This window comes from Anas acuta, chromosome 31 (genome assembly GCF_963932015.1).
Source record: "Anas acuta chromosome 31, bAnaAcu1.1, whole genome shotgun sequence".
In the NCBI taxonomy this organism is placed as follows: domain Eukaryota; kingdom Metazoa; phylum Chordata; class Aves; order Anseriformes; family Anatidae; genus Anas; species Anas acuta.
The window spans coordinates 1,138,505-1,161,316 of NC_089009.1; the positions used below are offsets into that span (position 1 = coordinate 1,138,505).

Consider the following 22,812-nt stretch of genomic DNA (forward strand, 5'->3'; position numbering starts at 1 on the left):
GAGGAAAGCATGGGGGAATCTGCAAAAGCATCTCAGCAGAAACCTTCGCAGGATGGACCCGTTCTTGGTGCCCAACCTCAGGCAGGAAACGGCCGCGGTGACCCGAGCGCACCATGATTTATCTCACCGAGGTCATCTGAAGCAATTCGCTCATTTTTGGTATCTTTTTTTTTTTTTTTATAACACTGTGTGATTCATTTCCTCTGTTGAATCACTTCTGGGGAGCCGCAGGCAGAAAGGCTGAAGCCAGGAAGAAAGCAGAGCCATCGGAGCAGCAAGCGAGATAAGAGATGCACGACGACATAGAGATTTACCCTGATTTAGGTTTTTATAATTTAAAATTACACCAAGGCTTGGCTGGAAACCCTTCGGCAGGGTTTATTCCTGGTCCCAGTTGCATCCTGCCCTCCTGTGGGCTGCGATCTGCTCCCAAATGAGGGCTGAGGATGTGGAGCTATGGAATTAGGGAGCTTGGGATCAAAAAAAAAATCAGAAAAAAAGAGAAAGGAACGGGTTTTCTTGTGTGTTTTTTTGTGTTTTTATTTTCCTGCAGTCTGCAGGTTTGCGTTATAGCTGGACAGAGATGCCGGGGGAAAGTGGCGGCACCCGCAAGTTGTTCTTGGTGCTCCCACCCAAATATTTCACGGCTCAGAGGCCACAGGTCAGGACGATGCACTTCTCTCTCTGCAGCAGCGAGGCTTTGACCTTGAAAGCCTTTTTGGAGTGACTCAGGTTTCAGAGGGTGTTGCAAAACAGCTCGAATTTCCCCTTTCCCCCCGCCCCTCCTTCCTTTTACGCTGCACTTTTCAAACAAGACCTCCCATTTCTGAAAGCAAAGCCAGAGGGAAACTCCCGGCCGCTGCTGAAAAAAAAAATATATATATATTCAATGAAGCGAAAGTAACCGTGTCATTCTTCTCCCAAGCAGCCATGGCCGAGTGCGACCCGCTGGAGAGCTTGCAGAAAGAAGCATCCTGCTCCATCTGCCTGGATTATTTCAGCGACCCCGTCTCCATCAACTGCGGGCACAGCTTCTGCCGCGACTGCATCACGCGATGCTCGGGCAAATCGGACCGGAGGTTCGCCTGCCCTCAGTGCCGTGGGATAGCCCAAAAGAGAAAATTTCGGCCAAACCGGGAGCTGAGGAACCTGGCGGAGATCGCCAAGAAGCTGATCTCGAGGGTCGGCGACGCGGCGCGAGCGGGCGGCGTGTGCCCGAAGCACCAGGAGCCGCTCAAGCTCTTCTGCCAGGAGGACCAGACGGCCATCTGCGTGGTCTGCGACCGGTCCCAGGCTCATCGTGCTCACACCGTGGCCCCCATCGAAGAAGCCGCCCAGGAGTGCAAAGTAAGAGATCTCCAATGCTTTGCTCCTCTCGTTTTCCCCCCCCTTTTTTTTCCTTTTGGTCCATCAAAGGTTGAGGACCACTCCCTGGGGGCTTCCCCACCTTCTCAAGGATACGGCAAAGGATGCCCACTTAGGATTTCCCAAGAATATTCCCAAGATTCAGGATGAAGTAGGGCAGAGCTGGTGGATCATCCAGTTGCATCAGGGTCTCTTTGCAGCCCCAAAACCCATCCCAAAAAGCTCCAGCCTGCACCTAACTCAGCCACCCCACCCCACAGGCTCCCAGATGTGTGGTAATGGGCACAGCCTGGTTTGGGGACACTCGGGAGGGATTGGAGGTGGTGGGGTGCTGGGTCTGATCCTCCAAAATCTCCTCCCAGGCAGCAAGGGTTGGGTGAAGCCTGATTTTCACCCAGACCTCCAAAAGGGAGATTTCACCTTAAACTTCCCACCCTGCACCCCCTTTACAGAAAACCACCGATTTATTTACTCTCACCATCTCCAGGGACTACAAAGGAAGCTTTAGGCTGGTAGCTCATACCCAGAATACCCAAATTAGCAGGGATGGACCTCACTTTTGCACACTCTGTTCAGTTTTTGTGCAAGAACCACCTTGGAAATCCCAGATGAGTTGTCCTTTCCGCTGCAAATCAACCCGTTAACCCAAAAGGAGAAGGAATTTCTTTCTGAGCAACTGTCTCAGGATAACCACAACGGTGCCGGGAGGCTTTGCAGCTCCCTGCAGGGAGGAGAGGGTGAGGAGGAGGAGGAGGAGAAGTCTCTGCCTGAGTGGAGGAAGCTTGGTGACATTTTGACCTGCCCACATCAGAGGAAATGACTGGGAATGGGGAGGTGAAAGGTGGCGTTAGTCACACCATGAGCACAGAACAGGGCTGAGAAAAGAAGAAATGAGGGGCAGGAGGGGGAAAATAAGCTGATTTAAAAAAAAATAAAAATAAAAATAAAAATAAAAATAAAATAAAAATAAAAATACAAATAAAAATAAAAATACAAATAAAAATAAAAATACAAATAAAAATAAAAATAAAAATAGTGGGTTGTGTGCAGTGCAACCATCCACTGGCATTTCTCATTGGAGCATCTTTTAAGTGTGCAATTAAAAAAATAGGAATTTCTAAGGTGTACTCCCATCTCCTCTTACAAACAAATTTTGAGGACATTATCCATCACTCAGTATTCATGTTGCATTATTTCATGGACTGCAGAGGCAGCTGAAGGTGACAGGTTTGGGCAGAAACACTCATTCTGCAGATTATGGGAGGTAATGGTGGTGAGGCAGCAACTCAAGGGACCTGGTTAGGGGAAAAATGACCAACCGAGGCAGAACTGATTGCAGAAAATGCAGAAAATAACAGGTCATAAATATCATGGGAGAAGGAACTGGCAAGGATCAGAGTTGGGGTGTAAAAGAATCTGCAAAATTAAATATTGCCTTTATTTCACTCTTCATTCGCAAGGTGCTTTGTACAAAAGGTCTGGGGGTGAGGAGGGGTAAAAGAGTGAAGAATGTATAAATATTTCCAACTTCTGATGGCCTCGTGCACAAATTCATCACAAATTAGCTAAAGAAGTATTGTAGCCATCATCCCTCTCTCCACCAGCTTGCAGATTGTTATGATTATTTTCTTTTTAATGCCCAGGAACATATCCAAAGCAAACTGAAGAGCCTCAAGGATGAAAGAGAGAGACTCCAAGGATTAAAAGTGATGGGGGAGAAGAGAAGCCAGAAGCATTTGGTAGGTCCTCACCACCGCTGCATGCACGGAGGTGACTTCTGAGGGTCTGCTATAGGGTAAATAAATTCACAGCATGGAAGTGAGGAGGAGGAAAACACCTCCAGCCCTCGCTCCGTCTCAGCAAGGCACCCGTGGGTGAACCACGGCTGCTTCTCGAGGGGAAATCAGCAGCCACAAAGCACAGGTGGGGAGCAAGGGGGTTTCCGAATTGTTGACGGGAGGTGCTTGCAGCTTAGCTGAGCTGCTTCTCAGAGGCTGATGGGTGTGCGAGTCCCCCTGGGTGGATTTTCAAGCCGAGGAGATGGGATGATGATCTGGAGGGATGGTGCATCAACCACCCCAGCCCCATAGATGCACAAGATCCGTGGGGCTGCTCGTGAAGGTGGTGACCCTGGGCTTAGGGTGCCCAGGCACCCGGGTAGGGTTTGCCCCATCAAACACTCCTGAAATCAAACACTGAACGCAATGATGCCTGATGTCCAGGCTGCAGGAAAAACACGGCGCAACGCTGCCCTCGTGTTTCTCCAGCTGAGAAATGAAAACAGCCGAGAAATAAAAACAACCCAAAGGGAGACGAGTGCTTTATGACTCCACGGGGCGTTGCATAAAGCTTGAAGGACACCCAGAGCTGTTTGCTGTGGATTCAGAATAACCTCATGGCCAACGAGGAGCTCCTGTTTTATTTAGCCAGGTTTTCTAGGTCTCGGGTGTCTCCTGTTCTCATCCCTTCCAATTTGTCCCTTGCAGCAGCAGGCGAGAGCCGAGAGGTGGAAAATCATGTCGGTGTTCAAGCAGCTGCACCAGTTCCAGGACGAGCAGGAGCGGCTCCTCCTGATGTGGCTGGAGGACACCGAGAAGGAGATAGTGCAGACCCAGAGTGAGAACGACAGGAGGATCTCTGCCGAGATCTCCCACCTGGGCAACCTCATCCGGGAGCTGGAAGGGATGAACCCCCAGCCGGAAAATAAATCCCTGCAGGTGAGAGCGAGGACATGGGCAGAAAAAATAGGGAATGGTGTTTGCAACGCTTGTTTTCCCCTCCCAGTCTCTTTGCCTTGACATTTTGAGTAGTTTGGATGCTCGTTTCCCAAAGCAGATGTATTACACGTAGTGTGAGCTGTGCTATCATCACCTCTGACCTGGGAGGAGGACCCCAGAATTAATATCTCAGCATCCTGGAAATGGTCACCAATTTCTTCTCCTCCCAGCCCCAGGCAAAGCCTGGGAGATGGATGCATGCCCTTGCAGAGGGATAACAATAAATATAAATATTTATAATATTCTTATTAAATAATATTTAATATATTTATATAATAAGTATAATAATAAATAAATCCTGGTGAAAACCCAGGTCTAAACTATGAAGCATAGGGTTACACTTTCACTCCTGGAACCACCGTTTTGGGAAATGCTAGGAAACAAGCAAGGAGGTGTTTGGGACAAGAAAAAGTGTTTGGCACAAGAAAATCCAGAGCGAGCAAAGCATGTTTGCAACCAGCTCCTGGGGGAGATAAGAGATATAAAGAGGCCTGAGGATCACTCAAAGTTTAATTCCCATCTTCTCTCTCCTTTAGGATGCCAGGAGTGCCTTGACCAGGTATGTGGCTCTCTGTCCCCAGCACAGTGTCACTTCTCTAAGTGGGGTTTTCGCATAGCTTATTTGGCGAGGAAGGAATACAAAAGTCTTCTCCTTCCAGGTGTGACACAAGGGCTTTCCAGCATCTGTCGGAGAAGTTTCCCCGAGTGGAAAAAAGCCTCAAGGATTTATCTCAGAAAAACATCATTCTGAAGGAAGCCCTGAGGAAATTCAAAGGTACAAAGGAAGGGAAAAAAATCTAGATCCAGCTGGATAGAAGTGGACGCCATCCAATTACCAGCATCAAGCCCAGCTAAGGAATGCTAGCAATGAATTACTCAATAACCCTCCTATCTGGGGTTGAAGATGGAAGAGGGAGGGTGACTGTTTTCCCAAGCGCATTTGCAAATGTGTCTGAAATGCAGAGTAATGCAAAGGACCGAGCAAGCCCCTCCCTTTTGGCTACACAAAGGAAATGAATCACATTCTTGGTCCTGGTCCTAGTCAAACCAAGCAGGCTGTAGGTAATGTCTAGCTACCCGTGAGGGAGTCGGCACAAAAAAAAAGGTCAATGCATTGCAAAAGATTGCTGGTCTTAAATAAGCCTCGAATTAGTTATTTTGAGACAATTCTCTGTGTCCAGATAATTCTGTTCCAATCCCTCCCACTCTGATATCCGAGTAGGAATTGATAAATATCAACTCTGAATTCAAGAAATATCCTCAAAAAACATAGCTATATTGGGTTTGAAGGCCCTCCTGCCCAGCTTGCTGTCTCCAAGACTGGCTGAATATGGAGGAGTGTAAAAGCAGAGATATACATTAAATTAAAACCTTCTTTTGATTATATGTTTCCAGCAATTAATGGCGCAATTAATTGTGCCATTGGTACCCCTAAGTCCATCATGATAGATTACCAGAAGTAAATCTGTTTTCTTGAGTATTTATGCTTTCAATCTCTACAATCAAAGTGGTGTGAGAGGAAAAGCTCTTTGCATTTCGCCTGCTGAACTTGCTCACCTGGATATTTGACTTGTTTTGCAAGGGAAAAATTGCACCTCCACAAATTTACCTATCTCCAATACATCCTTTCTCCTCTGTAAAGGGGAAAAAAAAAATAACAGCACTTCTCTCTACCTCTCTCCTTTTAGAGAGTCTCCCAGTTGAACTGGATGTGCAATGGGGTAAGTCTCAGGAGAATGGGAGTGTACTGGGGTGAAAGGGGCCCAAGTGGGAAAAGGTGATAAAGACTGGGAAATTACACTTTCCTGGTGGGTTGGCAAGATGAATTTATATTCCCTTTGGGTCAGAATTATAAACAGTATAAATGATTAGAGCCTTTAAATAAATCTGCAAGGTATACATTATGCAGAAAGCCTTTACCCAACAGCTTCAGTCAGGGCAAGATTCCATCCCTGGAAAAATAAAATAAAATAAAAACAAAGGGGCATAGATAGGGAGAAATGGCCATCATCTTTCCTGCTGACATTATGTTTTTCTTCCCTCATTCATCCTGTCCATACAGCAAACGTGACTCTGGATCCAGACACAGCAAACCCCCACCTTGTCCTCTCCGAGGACCGGAGGAGCGTGAGATGGGACGAAACACCCCAGAATTTGCCCGACAACCCGCAGAGATTTGACACCTACTGCTCGGTGCTGGGCCACGAAGGCTTCACGGCGGGGAGGCACTACTGGGAAGTGCAGTTGGGGAATAGGGGATTTTGGGCTGTGGGGGTGGCCAGAGACTCAGCTTGGAGAAAGGGTTGGATCAGCCTTGACCCTTCCCAGGGGATTTGGGCTGTTGGCATCTGTGGGGACAGGTTTCAAGCCTTCACCTCCTTCGAAACAGTTCAGCCTCTAAATGGGAGGCCAAGGACTATCCGGGTCTCTCTGGATTACGACAAGGGACAAGTGGCTTTCTTCGACGCCGATAACGAGACCTTGGCTTTTGCTTTTACACCAACTTCTTTCAACGGAGAGAAAATCCTGCCTTTCTTCTGGGTTTGGGAGTCCAAGATCCAGCTGGCTCCCTGAGACAGCACGGGCAGCAAGATGGAAACGTCGTGCTTTGGAGAAGGCTTTGCTTTGGTCCGGGAAACCACACTGTATTTCAGAGCTCTATGGGTGGTAGAGAATAAAGTGAAGGGAACAAGTCCCAGTGTCCACCTTGAATCTCACATTCCTGGGGATTTCAAGAGCAGCAGGTTGAGAAAGGATCACACTGGGCAGATCTCTGGATTATTTTTTTTTTAATATCTGGGTACTCTCTGAGATTTTACTAGGGAATATCAGCTTGGGAGGAGCAGCAAAATGAAGCCTATAATCTATGCAACAACCCCGGGCACGCTGGTTTCATTGATGAACCTTGATCTCTGATATGAAATTCCTGCAGGGCTGAAGAAGCTGCCTCTGGTTCCTGGTTTAGTTGCTAGAAAGGAAAAGAGGATTCCCTTGAGTTAAGTGTCTTAACTGCTACTTTCCATGAGCTAAAATTGCCAAAGCATTGGCAAGAATGTTGATAATTTGAGGCTTTGGAGCTGAAACCCATCAGTTTCAGCAGGGGTTATCCAAGTGGTGGGGTGGGAGAAATCAAAGGCTGGAGGAGTGAAGATGAACAGGAAGAGTTCCAACACTGCCTTCTGAAATTTATCTAGAGACATTTGGGTCAGGGAGTTTAGTAGGAAGTCCTCTCTATATGCCAACAGTGTGCAAAAAAAAAAAAAAAAATGGTGCCTTTCTATATTTCAAGACCTTTTCTCTTGCTTGTCAGAGAAAAATTGGGAAAATGGTGCTGTGCCACCCCTCAGCTCAGCAAATCCTGGTGGCTTTTCTGCCCTCTAGGATCAAGAGAAAACTGCTGGGATCTTGCAAGGTCTTGGTGGTCTCATGAGCAATCTCCAGGGACATGCGAGCATCTTTGGTGCATAGCATCTCTGAGGGGTGATAGTATGTATTCAACCTCACCCCAAAGACAGAAATTGATTCTGGAATCCAGTGGATGGGCAGAAAGCTGTGTGCTTGAACCTTTAGGGTCACCCAACAGATCTCCAAGTCCTCCCCAATACCTCTATAGAGATACAGGTGTGGTGCTGAGGTCCTTCCAGTTGCCTGGTCTGGTATTGTCACTCCCAATATCTCAGAAGCCCTTTCAGTTCAAGGTTGTCTCCCATCCCAGCTGCACCATGACCTCTTTTAAGTGCTCTAACAGGCTGTAAAAATCCTGCTCGAGCTGGTCTTGTGTCACCAGGCCTGCGCTGATTTGAAGGACAGGCTTTGGAGCCCAGCATCTTTTAGAGAAGGGTCAAAATGGGACCTGCGTCTCCCATTCTCTTCCTCCCCAGATGGCTCCAGAAAGAATAGCTGTAACTTTCCAGCAATATACAGAAATATTCTGCCTTAAGCCATGCTAGAGAGGGGCTGGATCTCAGTTCAGGCAATGTCTTAGAAGAATCATAGAATGGCTCGGGTTGGAAGGGACCTTAAAAATAACCGAGTCCCAGATCACTAGATCAGGTTGGCCAAGGCCCCGTCCATCCTGGCCTTGAACACCTCCAGGGATGGGACATCCACAGTTTCTCCTTGGCAGGGGGTGGGGCAGGAGAGGAGGAATGCATCCTCCTCCTCTCTCCAGTGGGTGGGCAATGCTCAAGGGGTGTAAGGAAAGGGGATCAGCTCTGTGTCTTCCCCAAGTCCACCTGGATGCATGAACCACCATTGACTCCCGATGCTCCTGTCTTGTTCTCTCTGTTTGTTGTTCTTTACATGTTTTGGCTTTCCCCTGGCAGAAGAGGATGGAAGAGGAAAAGCAGAATGAAAACCAGGATGAGAAGGGGGCCTGTTCCCTCTCCCAGCTGGAAAATCTGCACATGGAAATACAGAAATCAGGGAAAGAAACCCTCACCAGGCTTTCAGAGGAGTTGTCAAGATTGGGCGCATTGATTGAGGAGGTGGAAAGGAAATGCCAGGATGTGGAATCCTGAAGGTGAGACCCCAAAATTGCTGGGAAAGCACCGTCTGAGCACCAGCTGGTTCTCCAGCTCTTGGTTTCATATCAAAATTACTAGAAATGGGATACCATTAGAGTGGGGTCCTTGGTAGTCCAAGGGGAGGAATTCCAGGACACTAAGGCTCTTTTTTTTCTCTCTTTTAGGACATTAAAAACAACTTGAGCAGGTAGGTGGTCCTTCTATCAAAACCAAGCATCATCCCAGAACAAGTCTGTGGCCAGTGCTGGTGGCTCCTTATGTGATCCAAACACCGGATGAAGCAAATCAAAGAATGTCTACAAGGGTGATGTGTGTTCACGTTGTCTATTTTGCTGACTTTTTTGTGCTCTACCAAGTCTACAATATGGAAACCCTTGAGCTTGCACAAGGTCCCCCAGCAGATACAAATCACCCTGGACTATCAGGAAGGGAGAATGAGGGCTTTTTTTTTGATGCTGTGAGCAACTCAAAAATATTTAGTTGTCTCCCAGCTTCTTTCAAGGGGAAGAAAATCCACCCACGGTTCTTAGCAGATGGCTGCACTCACCTCAACCTTCTTCCCTAAGGCACAGGAAAAAAAAAAAAAAAAAGATTGTTTAATCATTAAATGACTGGCTTCCTGTAAACTGGTACTGATGGGGAATTAAAAGCAAACAGGTGATTTCGAGGAATTTGTGCTCCGTGTGCTTTCTTTTTCTGTTTCGTATTTCTTCTTGGTTTTCTTGGGAGGTTGGTTAACATAACAGGAAGGGGGGAGAAATCACCGTCCTCACCCTCCGTACCCTGCTGCACTGGGAGGTGTTAAAACTGAATTTTCTCCCCATCTGTCCTGGGCTTCATTCCCATCCAGTTTGGCGGCCAGTCCCTGTCTGCCCCTTACTGGGGAGCCACAGCCTGGTCCCAGTCCCCCACGAGGAACCTCAGATGTGCTGGTGGAGGGGATCAAAGCCTCCCCTCTCCCCACCACTTTGCTAACACAGCCCCTTGTGGGTCTAAGACCTTTGCTGCATGATCCCACCTTTTACTCACGGTCACCCCCTGAGATCCCCAAATTTTAGGAGTTTTCAACCACTTCTCCAGCCCATCCCAGTGCCCTGCCCTCCAAGCCTCATCTGGCTGAGGAAGGCATTGAGCCAAAACCGCGGGGAGGCGAGGAGGAAACCCGGCATGCGCTTGTCCTCTCCAACCTCCTTCTCCTGTTTGGTGGTGTTTGGGGTTGGGGACGGATTTCCCTGATAAAACTCCCCCGGCAGAAAGAGGAAGGGGCCCCTCTTCTTCCTGCAGAGCGGTGATCCTCTCCCGGAGGCAGAGCCATGGCTTCGCAGAGCCCCTCGGAGAGCTTGCAAGGCGAAGCCTCCTGCTCCATCTGCCTGGGCTATTTCCAGGAGCCCGTCTCCATCCCCTGCGGCCACAACTTCTGCCGGGAATGCATCACCCGCTGCTGGGAAGGGCTGGAGGCCAACTTCTCCTGCCCCCAGTGCAGGCAGACGGCTTCGCACAAAAGTTTCCGTCCCAGCAGGGAGCTGGCCAAGATCGCCGAAATCGCCCAGCAGCTGAGCTTGCAAGCAGGCAGAGGAGCAGCGGGGCACGAGGGTTGGTGCCAGCAGCACCAGGAGGCTCTGAAGCTCTTCTGCAAGGAGGACCAGCAGCCCATCTGCATGGTGTGCGACCGGTCCCAAGCTCACCGCCTCCACACCGTGCTCCCCGCCGAAGAAGCTGCCCAGGAGTACAAGGTAAAGCACTGGGATGTGCTCGCAGCTTTCCCAGCACACCAAAAATCCCTTGGCAAGGGCAAAATGCAGCCCTCTGCATGCATCCACCCACCCCCCGTGGTGCAGATGCCAACGGGGATCTTCGGGTGTCACCCACAGGCTTCCCGTTTGCGTTTTGTTACTGGCACCTTTGGCTCTTTGCAGTGTTCCCATGGGGATTTCCCACCCCATCCCTCCTTCAATTTATTGACCTTCACCTACAGCTGTGGAGAAAGAAAAAAAAAAAAAAACTACGTTGCTGTTGAGTCAGAGGTGCTGAATACCAACTATGAGTAATGTCCAGAATAAGGGAAAATGCTCAGGAATTCTTCATTTTTTCTACCCATGATTAAATCAATTATTCAAGGCAATTCTGCATTTTTTGTTCCCCTCCTCCTTGTGTCTTTAATTTCCCATACAGAGAAACAATTTTCTGCTGCCTCTTCCCCTTATCTCCGCTCCTTTTCTCTTTTCCCCCGGATCCAAACCTTTTCTCATTTCCTTGCACACCAAACATCAAGCAAGTTCACTAAAGGCTATTAAATACAGCACCCCAGAGCCACCATTTACGGGAAGCTGGGAGTGTTTTTGAGCAAAATCTCACTATGTGGTTATCTTGCTCTTGCACGCCTCCCATCAGCTGTTGATTTCTGCTGGTGTTGTGCTCTCTTGAAGATTTTTTTTTTTTGCTGTTCTTGCAGCAAGGTTGGTGTTTGCAGGTTGCATTTACTTTGCAAATAATTCCAGAACACTACAGCTTGTTCACGAACCTTCCTCATCCCCCAGCTCTGTGCCTGTACAAATCTTCTCCCATCTGATGCAAGGGGGGGGAAGGTGTTTAAGTAGAAAAAAATATATATTTTTCCCATCTCTTCCATTTGCATTTTTTATTCTGTCACAGGAAGAAATCCAAGCTCGCCTCGAGCTTTTAAAGGAAGAGAGAGAAAAATACCTGGAAAGCAGAAAATCCAGAGCAAGGAAAAACTTGCACTTGGTAGGTTGCCCTGGTGGAGGGTTTCTTTTCCTTCTCCACCCAACCCCGGTTTTGCTGGTGTGTTTTGAGGCTGGATCTTGCATCCTTGGCTTGCGGAGGGGTTTGCTGTTTGAGCTGGGAGGCAGCCAAGCCTGGGTTTATCTGCCGGCGTTTCGCAACAGGCTGTGCCGGGGAGATAGCATTGCAAGGAGGCACAGAGCTCCAGGAGAGGAGGGAGCCTACAGATGCACGGGCTGGGAGTTTTTCTTCCTAAATTCTGTAAATCTTCTTCTTACAGTGCTCCTTTCCAATTTCCTCCTTTGGTTTTGCTTCCAGGCTGAGCCTCCCAAATTGTCCCCGGTCCCTAAATTCCCAGCAAGATGTTTTATGTTTTTTTGTTTGTTTGTTTTGGTGCTAATTTCACCCCTGCATTATCTGAATATCTCCCAGGACATGGGATCCTGACACCAACCCCATGGCCTTGAAGCAATAATCTGTTTTACTTGGGTGTGGTGAGGTTTTTCGGTAGCCCTCCCTCCTTCCCTGCCCATCTCACGCCCAAGGCAACTCCAATTCCAGCTGTTTTCCTTCCACAATGGGATGGGGTTGTTGTAGCCTGCGTAAAGACAAACCCTATTAATTCCAGAAATATCCCATCAAGAGAAACTACACTCAGAAATAATCCACGAGGGAAGGTTTGGCCATCTGTAAAGATTGGGGTGGGCACATCTGCTGCATGGAGAGGTCTCCTGACCCTCTTATCTCTTTGTTTTTCTCTCATCCTGGCAGGAGAAAACCAAAAACGAAGGGAAGAAGATAGTGTGTGAATTCGAGCAGTTGCACCAATTTTTGAAAGACCAAGAGCGCCTCCTCCTGACCCAGTTGGCAGATCTGGACCGGGCCATCACCAGGGTGCAGGAGGAAGCGGTGGTGAAGGTCTCGGAGGAGATGGCCCACCTCGACACCCTGATCTGGGAGATGGAGGGGAAATTCCAGCAGCCGGCAAGCAAATTCTTGCTGGTGAGAGCCCAAAGCATAAAGGCTGGTGGGAAGTGGAGGGACAGAGCAAACCCTAAGACTTGGGAGCCCAAATTCAGCTCCGTGTGAGCTCCTTGGTGTCTCACAGGTGGGATCATCACATGGGCAGGGTCATTCTTTGCTACTGCATTACCATAAAAATATATAAACTTTGAGAGAAAAAGCAGTCTTTGGTGTTCCTCTTCCATGACTGTCTTTCCTCTCTCTTCCCACCTTTAGGATGTCAGAAGACTCTTGAAAAGGTAACACGGCTCCTCATTTTCACTTCACTCTGATGTTTGGAGAGGTTTGGAAGCCACCTGGGCAAATCCTGAGTTCAGATTTCAGGTATATCACCTAGGGTTCCCCCACATCTCCACCCTTTTGCCCTCTTTGCAGCTGTGAGGTGATGAAGTTCAACCCTCCGGTGGAGATTTCTCCCCATCTGGAAAGAAGACTTGAGGACTTTCTTCAGAAAAATGTCCTCGTGAGATGCACGCTGAGGAAATGCCAAGGTGAGGGCAAGTTGCTTTCCGTGCCTGATATTGGGGAGAAATTGGGTTCTTGTGTGCTGGCTGCTAATGCGAAACCCACCTAGGAACTGCTGTAAATAAATGCAGCTGAGACTTAACCAGAGAAGGACATTGGAAGTTTTTCCTGGGGTAAAGATGAATTGGTGGGGAAACAGAGATAAGGAAAAAAAAAAAAAAAAAAAAATTATTATTATTAATAATAATAATAATAATAATAATAATAAAACATGCTCAGACGAGGTTCCTCTCCCTAGTCCCATGTAAAAATTCAAATGGAGATGATAGTGCAGTTGTTCCCTTTACCTCCAAACTGGTGGGAAACTTCTTGTGGGTACAAAGCCAGGGAGGGATGCTACAATGGGGGGATAAATTGCTCTCCTAGTGCCTCTTGGAGATGAGTTTAGCCTTGCTAGGAGATTCATCTCCCCCAGCTTTGGGAGAGTTGTGTGGATCCTACAGCATCACCCGAGCAAGTCAACCCAGAGGTTTTACACAGCCAAGCCCCTACATCCTCAATATTTCCCTTTCCAAGCTTTCCTTTTAGCTTTTTTGCCTCCCCTTTGGCTGTTTTGCTCCCCAGCCTGAACAATAAAGCTACTCTGCAGCCAATTTGCCCGATACATAACCCTGATGCTGTGAAATCTCTCTCCTTTTTAGATAGCCTGATGTTTAAATTGCAAGAGCCAAGTAAGTCGATAATGGCTGGTAGGGGGGTGGGAGGGTGGTTTATGGCTTGTGGAAGAGATCCCAATGGGAAAAACAATGCGATCCCACAGGGAGAGAAGGGGGAAGAAAGGGAAGGGGGGTGGCAGCCTGATGTGATGCTCCTGGTTGCATCCAGGGTTGTGATGTGGTCCTATAAAGCCAAATACCCCTTATGGGGCCAGGAAGAGGGAACACCTAAGAGCATTTGTGCTTCCCCATCTCCTCCAGTGAATTTCTAGCTGTCCTCTCCCCATGAGAAACATCTCCAAGGCCAAGTTCTACCTCTATTACTCTCATTCTCTCTTCTCCTGCAGCCAACGTGACCCTAGACCCAGCCACGGCTCACCCCAACCTCCATCTCTCCGAGGACCAAAAACAAGTCAGGGGCCAACTGGTGCCCCAGGACCTCCCAGACAACCCAGAGAGATTCGACTTTGAGCCTTGTGTGCTGGGCTGCCAGGGTTTCACCTCGGGGAGGCATTTTTGGGAGGTGGAGGTGGGACAGGGGGGCGTCTGGGCTATAGGGGTGGCCCGAGAGACCGCGAAGAGGAAGGGACCCATGAGCCTCACCCCCAAGGAGGGCATTTGGGCGCTGGAGGCTTATCACTCCCTGACATCCCCCCGTGCTAACGTGCGCCTGAACCAGCTTCCCAGGAAGATACGGGTCTCCTTGGACTACGAAGGGGGTCGGGTGGCATTTTTCAGCTCGGATGATGATGCTCCTATCTTGGTCTATAGCAGGGCTGCGTTCAACGGAGAGAGGGTCCTTCCTTGGTTCAAGATGGGGATGGGGGCCCGCTTGCAAGAAATCACCCAAAATTCATCCTCAGAGGAGCAGTCCATGACCGGGCAGCTGATGTCCCCTCTGGATTGGGTTGGGTTCAGGTCTCCCCTCCGGATTTGTCCTTGAGATGTCTGTCAATTCTTAACAAAAGGGACATCTCCTGTGTGATGCCAGCTGTTTGCTGTGGTTGCTTGGGCCATCGTGCCAAGGGGGCTTGCTGCTTCTGCCCCCCGTGTCCCTCTCCATCAGGAGCTTTGGGATAGAACCTCTACTTGAGGATGGAGAGATGGGGACACCATCAGACAGCAGTGAGGAAGAAGGATCAACCATTGTGAGGGATAAAGGGAACAAAGGGGTTGATTGAGAAAGGAGAACACGCAGGGCTTTCAAACATGTGATCTTATTTATTCTGCCTTTAACAGACTGAATCCTCCTATATATATTTATATCTTTTTCCAAATTGTTTTCTTTCCAACATCAACTGCGAGGCAGATCCAGAGTCTGCTCTGCAAAAGGAGGTGGCCTTTCGCCACAAATAGCAATGCCTGGTTTGGTTTGGGGAGCTGGTCTCTATCTCTGTCTAGATCTCTGATATTTATTTTGAATTAAAAAAAAAAAAAAGAAGTTGTGTTGCACTCTTCATTTTCTGCCTCTCTATGGATGTATTTTTCTGGATTTGTCTTTAGTCAAAAAAATTAAGAAAAGCAGCACAGGTTGGGGACACCCTGCTTACCTTTCCACCTTTTCCAGTCACTCAAGCCCCCTCTGCAGGCAGTGAAAGGGAATAAACCCACCTCAAAGGCACTTTTCCACACCATTACACATCTCTATATTCCTGGATATTCCCGAGAAAATCCCATTTCTCTCTGTTGTCTGTTGAGGAGGAATAAGATGGGATAAATTGTACTGGAAGCTCCTGCAGCTGTACCAGTTTGATGTTTCTCAACTATAAAAAGCAACCAGAACGAACAAGCAAAACACAAGTGCTTACATTTTTCTCTAGCTCACCTACGCAGATTCCCTCAAAAACTGATGTTCTTCTAAGGAAACCCAAAAGAGGAAGCAGCATCTCTGAAATAAAAAACAGGTTATTGATTATAGAACCAAGAAGAGGAACCAAAAGAGAGAGTGGGAGGGAGCGGACGGCATCAGGCTCAGAATAACAGATGAGATATGAGTGGGCTCACTATGACAAAGCCCCATCTCACCATACCCACAGGTCTCAGTAAGAGCAGACTCATGGCTGGTATCTTGATAGTGATATTTGCTGTGCTGTGCTATCTTTCCTTCATGCATGTCCTTCAACTTCATGCATTACCTGGTCCCATCAGTTGGGAAGCACAGAGAATTTCACTGCAGGATGGAAAATCTGCTTTCTGCTAGAAAACCTGAAGTTGGGGCAGGAGCTTAAGCATGAGGTTTAACAAAAATAAAAATAAAAATAAAAAATAAAAATAAAATAAAAATAAAAATAAAAATAAAATAAAAATAAAATAAAAATAAAAATAAAATAAAAATAAAAATAAAAATAAAAATAAAAATAAAAATAAAAATAAAAATAAAAATAAAAATAAAAATAAAAATAAAAATAAAAATAAAAATGAAAATAAAAATAAAAATAAAAATGAAAAAGCAGGGAAAGTGTTGGTACAATTAGTGCTTGTGAGGAAAGACTTTAGTTCAAATGGCCTTGGTTTTTGCTCTTTGTCCCATCTCATTCCCTTTCCCTTATCTCTGCCAGGGAGGGGTCTGAAGCCATTCGTGATCTTTGTCACCCTGTGTGTTGTGTCTGAATCCTGAAACCAAACCAAGTCAGGCTAGGAAAGGCAGAGGCTATGAAATGACAGGCTGTCATTGCAGCAAGGAACGGAGGAGAAATTTGGGTGAAGAAGGGGAAAAGATCTCAGTCTGCTCTGCAAGGACGTGCTTGCGGGTTGCTGGTGGTCCCTGGGGTGCTGCGGTCCCACCAGGCTCCTCTAAGAAGCAGCAGCTGCTGAGAAACGTGAGACAAAAACACCAAGTTCCAGTAAGACTTGGGAGATAGAGACCCATTTTCTTTTAACTTTAGGGCCACAGAATCCCTCGGTGCCTCTGATCTCTGATCCAGCCCTCTCCCAGCTCCAACCCCCTTCCAGGGTGTTGCTCTGCTGCCGAAATTTGCAATGCGGATGGTCTCCACCCCAGCTGGTTTTCCAGGCTCCCTAATCAGCAGGGAGAAGTAGACCCGACCCTTTTTAGGGTGCCCAACCTTAGGCACCTCATCTGGAGATGAAAGGAGCTGTGCCCCAGGCTCTGCTGATGCTGAGGAGCTGTTCTCCTCCAAAGAGCAAAGCAGCCCTGCTCAGACGGAGATGACTCATTAACTGCCCCCGTTCACCCCTCTGCACCCACCTCCTGAGACTGGCAGGGAAGGCAGCAGCAACCCGAGCTGCTCACCCCAGGCCACGTTTCCCTGGGAAATGCTTGAAGGGTTTTTGCTTCCAGTCCTTCAGCTCCTGGAGCAAGCGACTCCCCTGGGGCTCTTCCTGATGGGAATAGTTTGCTGGAAATGGGACTCGCCTCTCCAAACCCAGCCAAGTGATGCAAATAATAATAATAATAATTAAAAAAAAAAAGTATTTAGCCACTGAGCTTAACACAAAGCCAGTGGGTTATAGGTTGCTTGGAAATATTTCCCTGTGAGCTAAGAGCCAGGGCAGTGCTTCTTGGGGGGCATGTTATGGCTTAATAATGGGATGCAAAAGACATCCCAAGGACTTGGACTACTGCTCCTTTGCATGCATGCAGTTGCAATCCCTCTTCCAAGGTTTTGGCTGCACATCTCCCTCCTGTTTTTCTTATGTTTTCCCCATCCACACCCCCACCAAGCCTCAAAATTTCCTCCCCCCCCCGGCAGCCCAAATGTCTTCTGCCTCCAGCCCTTTTTCCAGGGAAGGCTGATGGTTTCCTCCTAAAAGGAAGATGACAAAAACAACGAGGTGATAGCCCTCAACGTCTCCCCGGGATAAGAAGCTGGAAGATTGACAAGGAAGAAACCCAACGCTCCCAGCACGTCTGACCAAGGGTGTCACCACCTCTTGCCCAGGAGACATGGCGCGAAGAGCAGACTTGCAGGCTCAACACACTCGTGAGCCCAGGACTGGGGAGGAACAGGAAGAGAAGGATCCAGCCCCATCAAAGGGATAAAAACAACAGGTTTTTTTAGTTCGCTTCAGAAGAAATTCAGACGGATATTAGGTTTTCTGAAGGAAGCGAGAGAAGGTCTCCGAGGAAGGAGAGCTACCCTGGAGTGCAGAAAACTGGAGGATCTGGTAGGTGTCAGCCTCCCTGACCTGTCAGTCCCTGGGCAGTAAGATACCATCTTTAGGATCATTTCTTTAGATCATTTTTGGCTCCTTTGCAGCACTTCTGTGTTGTTAAGCCTGGGACCATCAGAGCCTTCTGCCCAAATTCATGCAAAGCTGATTGTGGCTTTTATCAGCAGGGAACATCTTTCCTCCCAAATCTGTGTTGCCTTTTTTTTTTTTTTTCTTTTAAGCTTCAAGTTTGATTCTACCCCTCTGATTTCTTCAGGAATTCAGCAAAAAGTTGGTAGGGATTCGGGCTGAACGGTGAGCTCCTCCTGTGGCAAATGCCTCTCCAGGAGTTCCTCGTGGTATTTCCCATCCCACTGCTCCTTTGTTTGCATCTTAAAAGGGAAGGAGAGAAGCTGAGCCCTGGCAAACCGTGCTTGGATTTCGGGTACGCTGCAGGTTCCCGGGAGGACATGAGCTCTTTTTGCTTTCACAGCTGGAAGACCTGAAAAATGAGATTGAGAAGAGGCAAGCAAAAGCCACCACCAAGCTCTCGGAGGAGATTTCCCAGCTGGACAGCCTGACAAAAACACAGGATAAGAAGAGCCAGCAATCGGTGAGTGAATTACTCTGGGTGAGAGAAGGGAAATTTTTTCAAGGGAAAATCTTTAGGAAGGGGATCCCATCTTTAGGAACATGACCCCAAATAGCTGCTGGCATGGGCAATGGGCAGAGGGTCCTGGGTGGGGTTGCTCGAGGCTGTTAATATCTGTTAATGCTCCCTGGGGCCCTGCAATGGTTTAGTGGGATTATGGAGCAAACCAGACTCTTCTCCAGTGTGTCCAGTATAGGATGAGGGTCCCTTTGCATGGGGGCATCTCCATCCTTGAACATCCAGAATTTCCTTGGACACAGCCGTGAACAACCTGAGCTGGTTCACCTTCCTCCATGCACTGGGTTGGAGCAGAGAACCAGGAGGTCCACCCCCAGCTGGACAATTCAGTAATTCTGTGATTTAAGTAGAAAATGGCTCACACGGCAACCTGAGCTTCCTTTCTTCTTTCTCTCTTCTGTCCCTAGGATGCGAAAAGCCTCGTTACCAGGTATGTGGTCTCTCTGAAAAGCTGTTTCTTGAGTTTTTCAACAAGCAATGACCATAGAGGAGAAAACTCATCACTGGCTGCTGGATGTTCTTCTGCTTCAGGGAAATTGCAAGAGTCTGGAAGGGTATTCTGGGGACCACTGCTATGTGTTTGTATCTGCTCTTCCCATTTGATCCTTTCTTGACCATTTTGGGGTTAAAATGATCAAAGGAGCGTTAGTCTCAAAATTAAACCTCCATATGGCAAAGGCTAGTTTTAATTCACTGCAATAGCTTGATTCTTCTCTCTTAATTACTCTGTCCAAGCAGGGCCTTTCTCTATCAAAAAGTAATGAATTAATTAATCCAAGCAAGGAAGTTCAGCGTTTGCTTTTCTTGAGGTTTGGGTTGTCAAGGGGATGAGCATCACCATCACCTCATTCCTCGTGGCATCAGATTTCCTGAAATGATGACATTCTCTGTAGCAATCACTCTGGAATTTGTGGTGGTGCTTTTTCTCCAGGTGTGGGAAAGTGACTTTCCAGTTGCCAGTGAATGTTTCTCCAGAGCCAGAAGAGAGATTCTGTCATTTCTCGTGGAGGAATAGTGCTCTGAAGGAAACCCTGAAGAAGCTTCAAGGTACTGAGAAGGATTATAGGAGGGAAAAAAAATAATAGATTGGATGTATTTTGGTAAGAGCTGGAAGAGCTGACCTGCCCGTAGCTCATTCTGGACACTCTTTGGGAATGTAAATACTGCAGAGAACCTGAGATGGAAGAGCAAATCCTGGGCAAAAGAAATGACAAATTGAGACCCACATGACTTAATGCTTCATTTGCCACACTCTTAATTACATATGTTTTGTTGCAATTCCTGAAAAATGTTCATGGATGGGCTGCTGTCTGTCTCTGCTCCCCTCCAGCCTTGCCTATCCCCAAATTGCCTTCTGCTGAGCATGAGAAACTAAAGCAGCCGTACCTGTTAGACAAAGGTGTGCCTAGACCCATAAACCATGTCCAAATTGGTCAAAAATAGATGCTGAAGGAAGAATACAAAAAATCGGGGCAACCAAACGAGTTTTCTTAGCCCTGCAGCCAGAATCTTGGTGTAACGCTCAAGGAAGCTTGCCCCAGGGCAGAGCCCTTGCCTTGATACCTAACCATTTCCCTGAAACAAATATGGCAAGTGGGTTGACCTCATTCATCAGCCCTGTCTTCAGATTTTAGCTCTTTTTTAAACCACAGGGTTAGCTGAACCAGTCTGGCCTTGTCCTACAGTTGGTGCTTGCTCTAGGAGACGAAGTACTCAAGGCTTTGCTGTTTTACATCCCATGTATTGCTTTCCTTGAATTTTTTTTCTCTCCTCAGCATTTCTTTTGGGACAATGATGCGGAAAGTCAGCAAAAATATCTGCATGAGCCTGTTATTACTATACCCACTGTGCACCTTGTCTTCTTGGTGGTTTGGGGCTTCAAAACAGTCTTTCTGCTTCGTGTACAGCCCTGCATGTGTTGGCCTCCATGCTCCTTTCACCTTCTGCTTCAGGAACTTTTTGCCCTTCTGATGCCAGCCTGAGTCTTGCTGGTCCCCTCAGAGAGTGTTTGAGGTTGGAAGGCACCTCTGGGTCTATATGGTCCTACCACCCTACTCAAGCAGGGCCACCTAGAGTAGGTTGCCCAGGACCATGCCCGGATGGCTTTTGAAGATCTTCTAGGTTGGAGACTCCACAACTCTCTGTGAAACCTGTGCCAGTGAAGAAGCACTTTCTGATGTTCAGATTGAACCTCTTGCATTCTGGTTTGTGCCCATTGCTTCTTGTCCTGACACTGGGCACCACTGAGAAGAGTTTGGCCCTGTCCTCTCTGCACCTCCTTTATGGGATTGAGAGGCCTCTTCTCCAGACTGAGCAGGCCCAGTTTTCATCCTCTCTTCATAGGAGAGATGCTCAGTTCCTTAATCCTCTTCATAGCCCTTTGTTGACTATCTCCAGTGTGTCCATGTTGTTTTTTTTTAACCCCCCCCCATATCCTCAGGGCCTCAACCCTGCTCCTCACACACCTTGTCCTCCACCCCACAGCCAGCATCACCTTGGACCCCGACACGGCTCACCCCGACCTCGTCCTCTCCGAAGACCGAAAGAGTGTGAGACGTGGAGAAGGACGGCAGGACCTGCCCGATAACCCCGAGAGATTCGACTACTGGCCCTTCGTGTTGGGCGACCAGAGCTTCGCCACCGGCCGGCACTGCTGGGAGGTAGAGGTGGGGGACGAAGGGGACTGGGCCATTGGGGTGGCCAAAGAGTCCATCGCTCGGAAGGGACAACTCAGCCTCTGCCCCAAAGGGGGGATTTGGGGGGTGGAGAAGTGGGGGGGACAGGTCCGGGCACTCACCACCCGCAAGGTGACCCTCCTACCCCTGCGGGTGCTGCCCAGGAGAGTCAGCGTCCACCTGGACTATGCTGGAGGGACGGTGGCATTTTTTGATGCCGACGAAGGGGGGCTTATATTCATTTTTTCCCGAGCTTCATTCACTGGGGAGAGGGTCCGCCCGTGGCTCTGGGTGGTGGGGGCCAGGTCTCAGCTCAGGCTATGTCCCTGAGACACAGAAATCAGCACCCCCCCAATTTCCATATCCTCGTTGGACAACTGCTTGCCTCCTGTGCTACCCTTGGGGCCATAGGGAACAGAAGAAATGAGGGGACTTTGGCTTTTAAACGTCCTTCACCCCCATGAGACTAGGGGGTTGATATTGGTGAGGAAAGTGGGGAAAAAAGAAAAAAAAAAAAAGGAAAAGGACTGCAGAGGGGACCTGGGGTGTGAAAGTGGAAAATGGTGGGCAAAAGGAAAAAACCTACAGTGGCAGAAAAGCAAAATTCCCCAGCATTTATATCACATTTATATCAAGTTTATATCAGATTTCCTTGATCAAATAGAGTTGTCCCTATCTGAGATGATCATGTTCGAACCAAGTGGTCCAAACTTTGCTTTTTTTTTTTTTAAATAAAAAAATCAAGATATGTTGTTCACTTGGGAGTATTGTATAAAACCTTGAGGCCTCATCTCAAATCTCAAGAGCTTTTTAATTTCTTGCCTCTCTCTTTGTGTTTATCTGCCTGTTTTTTAAATGGGGAGCTGGATGTAAAATTTTGCCTAGACATTGTAAGCAAAAATGTTAATTCTGGCTGGAGCTTTTAGCTAAACCCCTAAGACAATGTTTTAATCTAACCAATTTGGGGAAAAAGAGGGTTAATTACATAAAACTGATCAGTAAAAGTTATAACGTGTGGGTGGGGAGGAATCATGAGGCCCAGTTGGCAGAGCCTAGCCAAAATGCTACCAACCCCAAATGTATCTGTGCAGATGGATCCTCCTCCAACATCCCATTAGTTGCATGGGAAAATCATCCTACAACAAAGAGTTCCTCCCTTATAAAAGGTGGCCAGCTGAGATGTTTATGATGGAAAGTTCACCCACAGCCAAGCTGCTCCTGAGTTTCAACCATTTTCTCCCTTCTCCTCAAATTATTGATATTTGAAGCCTCAGAACTCCGTAACAATCATTAATAAAAAAAATTTTTCTTCCCCTGTGTCTTTCTCTCTGGTTGAGACTGCCAGTAGATGAGGGGGCAGTGTGGCATGTGGCTTTCGAGAATGGCTTTAGCCACTTCTTGGGGCTTGTGGGCCTTTCTGGGTGCAGGCACAGCCAACTCATAGCCTCTGTGCAATGGAACCAGCAATGGGACTTAGTCAGCCAAAAGCCCAGTCCCCCCAAAAATGGCCAACAAATTTTGCAGATGTGATTTCCCTCATTCTTGTGGTCATGCTTCAAATCTGTCGGATGACTCATAAGCATAAATGTCCCTGCTTTTCTCCATCTGTTGTACTGAATGTACAGCACCCAACCTAGAAAAAAAAAAACATGCTGACCTCTACAGATAAGAGAAACCCATGCCAATCCCAGTGGCTTCCCTTTAATCCCCGTGAACCTGACATCCAGAAGCAGTGAATAA

At 47.8% G+C, this 22,812-nt stretch overlaps 2 protein-coding genes across 2 annotated transcripts; both read left to right on the plus strand.

Annotated features, from left to right (window-relative positions):
- The first annotated feature begins 720 nt into the window (after positions 1 to 720).
- LOC137846180 (uncharacterized) lies at positions 721 to 15,073 on the plus strand. Its single transcript, XM_068663884.1, has 15 exons — positions 721 to 1,347; positions 3,009 to 3,104; positions 3,852 to 4,082; positions 4,679 to 4,701; positions 4,802 to 4,917; positions 5,831 to 5,863; positions 6,205 to 6,713; positions 8,833 to 8,855; positions 9,963 to 10,401; positions 11,321 to 11,413; positions 12,182 to 12,412; positions 12,650 to 12,672; positions 12,809 to 12,924; positions 13,600 to 13,629; positions 13,962 to 15,073. The coding sequence occupies exons 1-15, from the start codon at positions 931 to 933 to the stop codon at positions 14,555 to 14,557; spliced, it is 2,976 nt and encodes a 991-aa protein (XP_068519985.1). The 5' UTR covers positions 721 to 930; the 3' UTR covers positions 14,558 to 15,073.
- Positions 15,074 to 15,965: 892 nt separating this feature from the next.
- On the plus strand, positions 15,966 to 22,742 carry LOC137846319 (E3 ubiquitin-protein ligase TRIM39-like). Its single transcript, XM_068664282.1, is given in 6 exon segments — positions 15,966 to 17,089; positions 17,091 to 17,129; positions 18,221 to 18,340; positions 18,805 to 18,827; positions 19,329 to 19,444; positions 20,882 to 22,742. Coding segments are annotated over 6 exon segments (897 nt in total). The 5' UTR covers positions 15,966 to 17,011; the 3' UTR covers positions 21,403 to 22,742.
- The last annotated feature ends 70 nt before the right edge of the window (positions 22,743 to 22,812 follow it).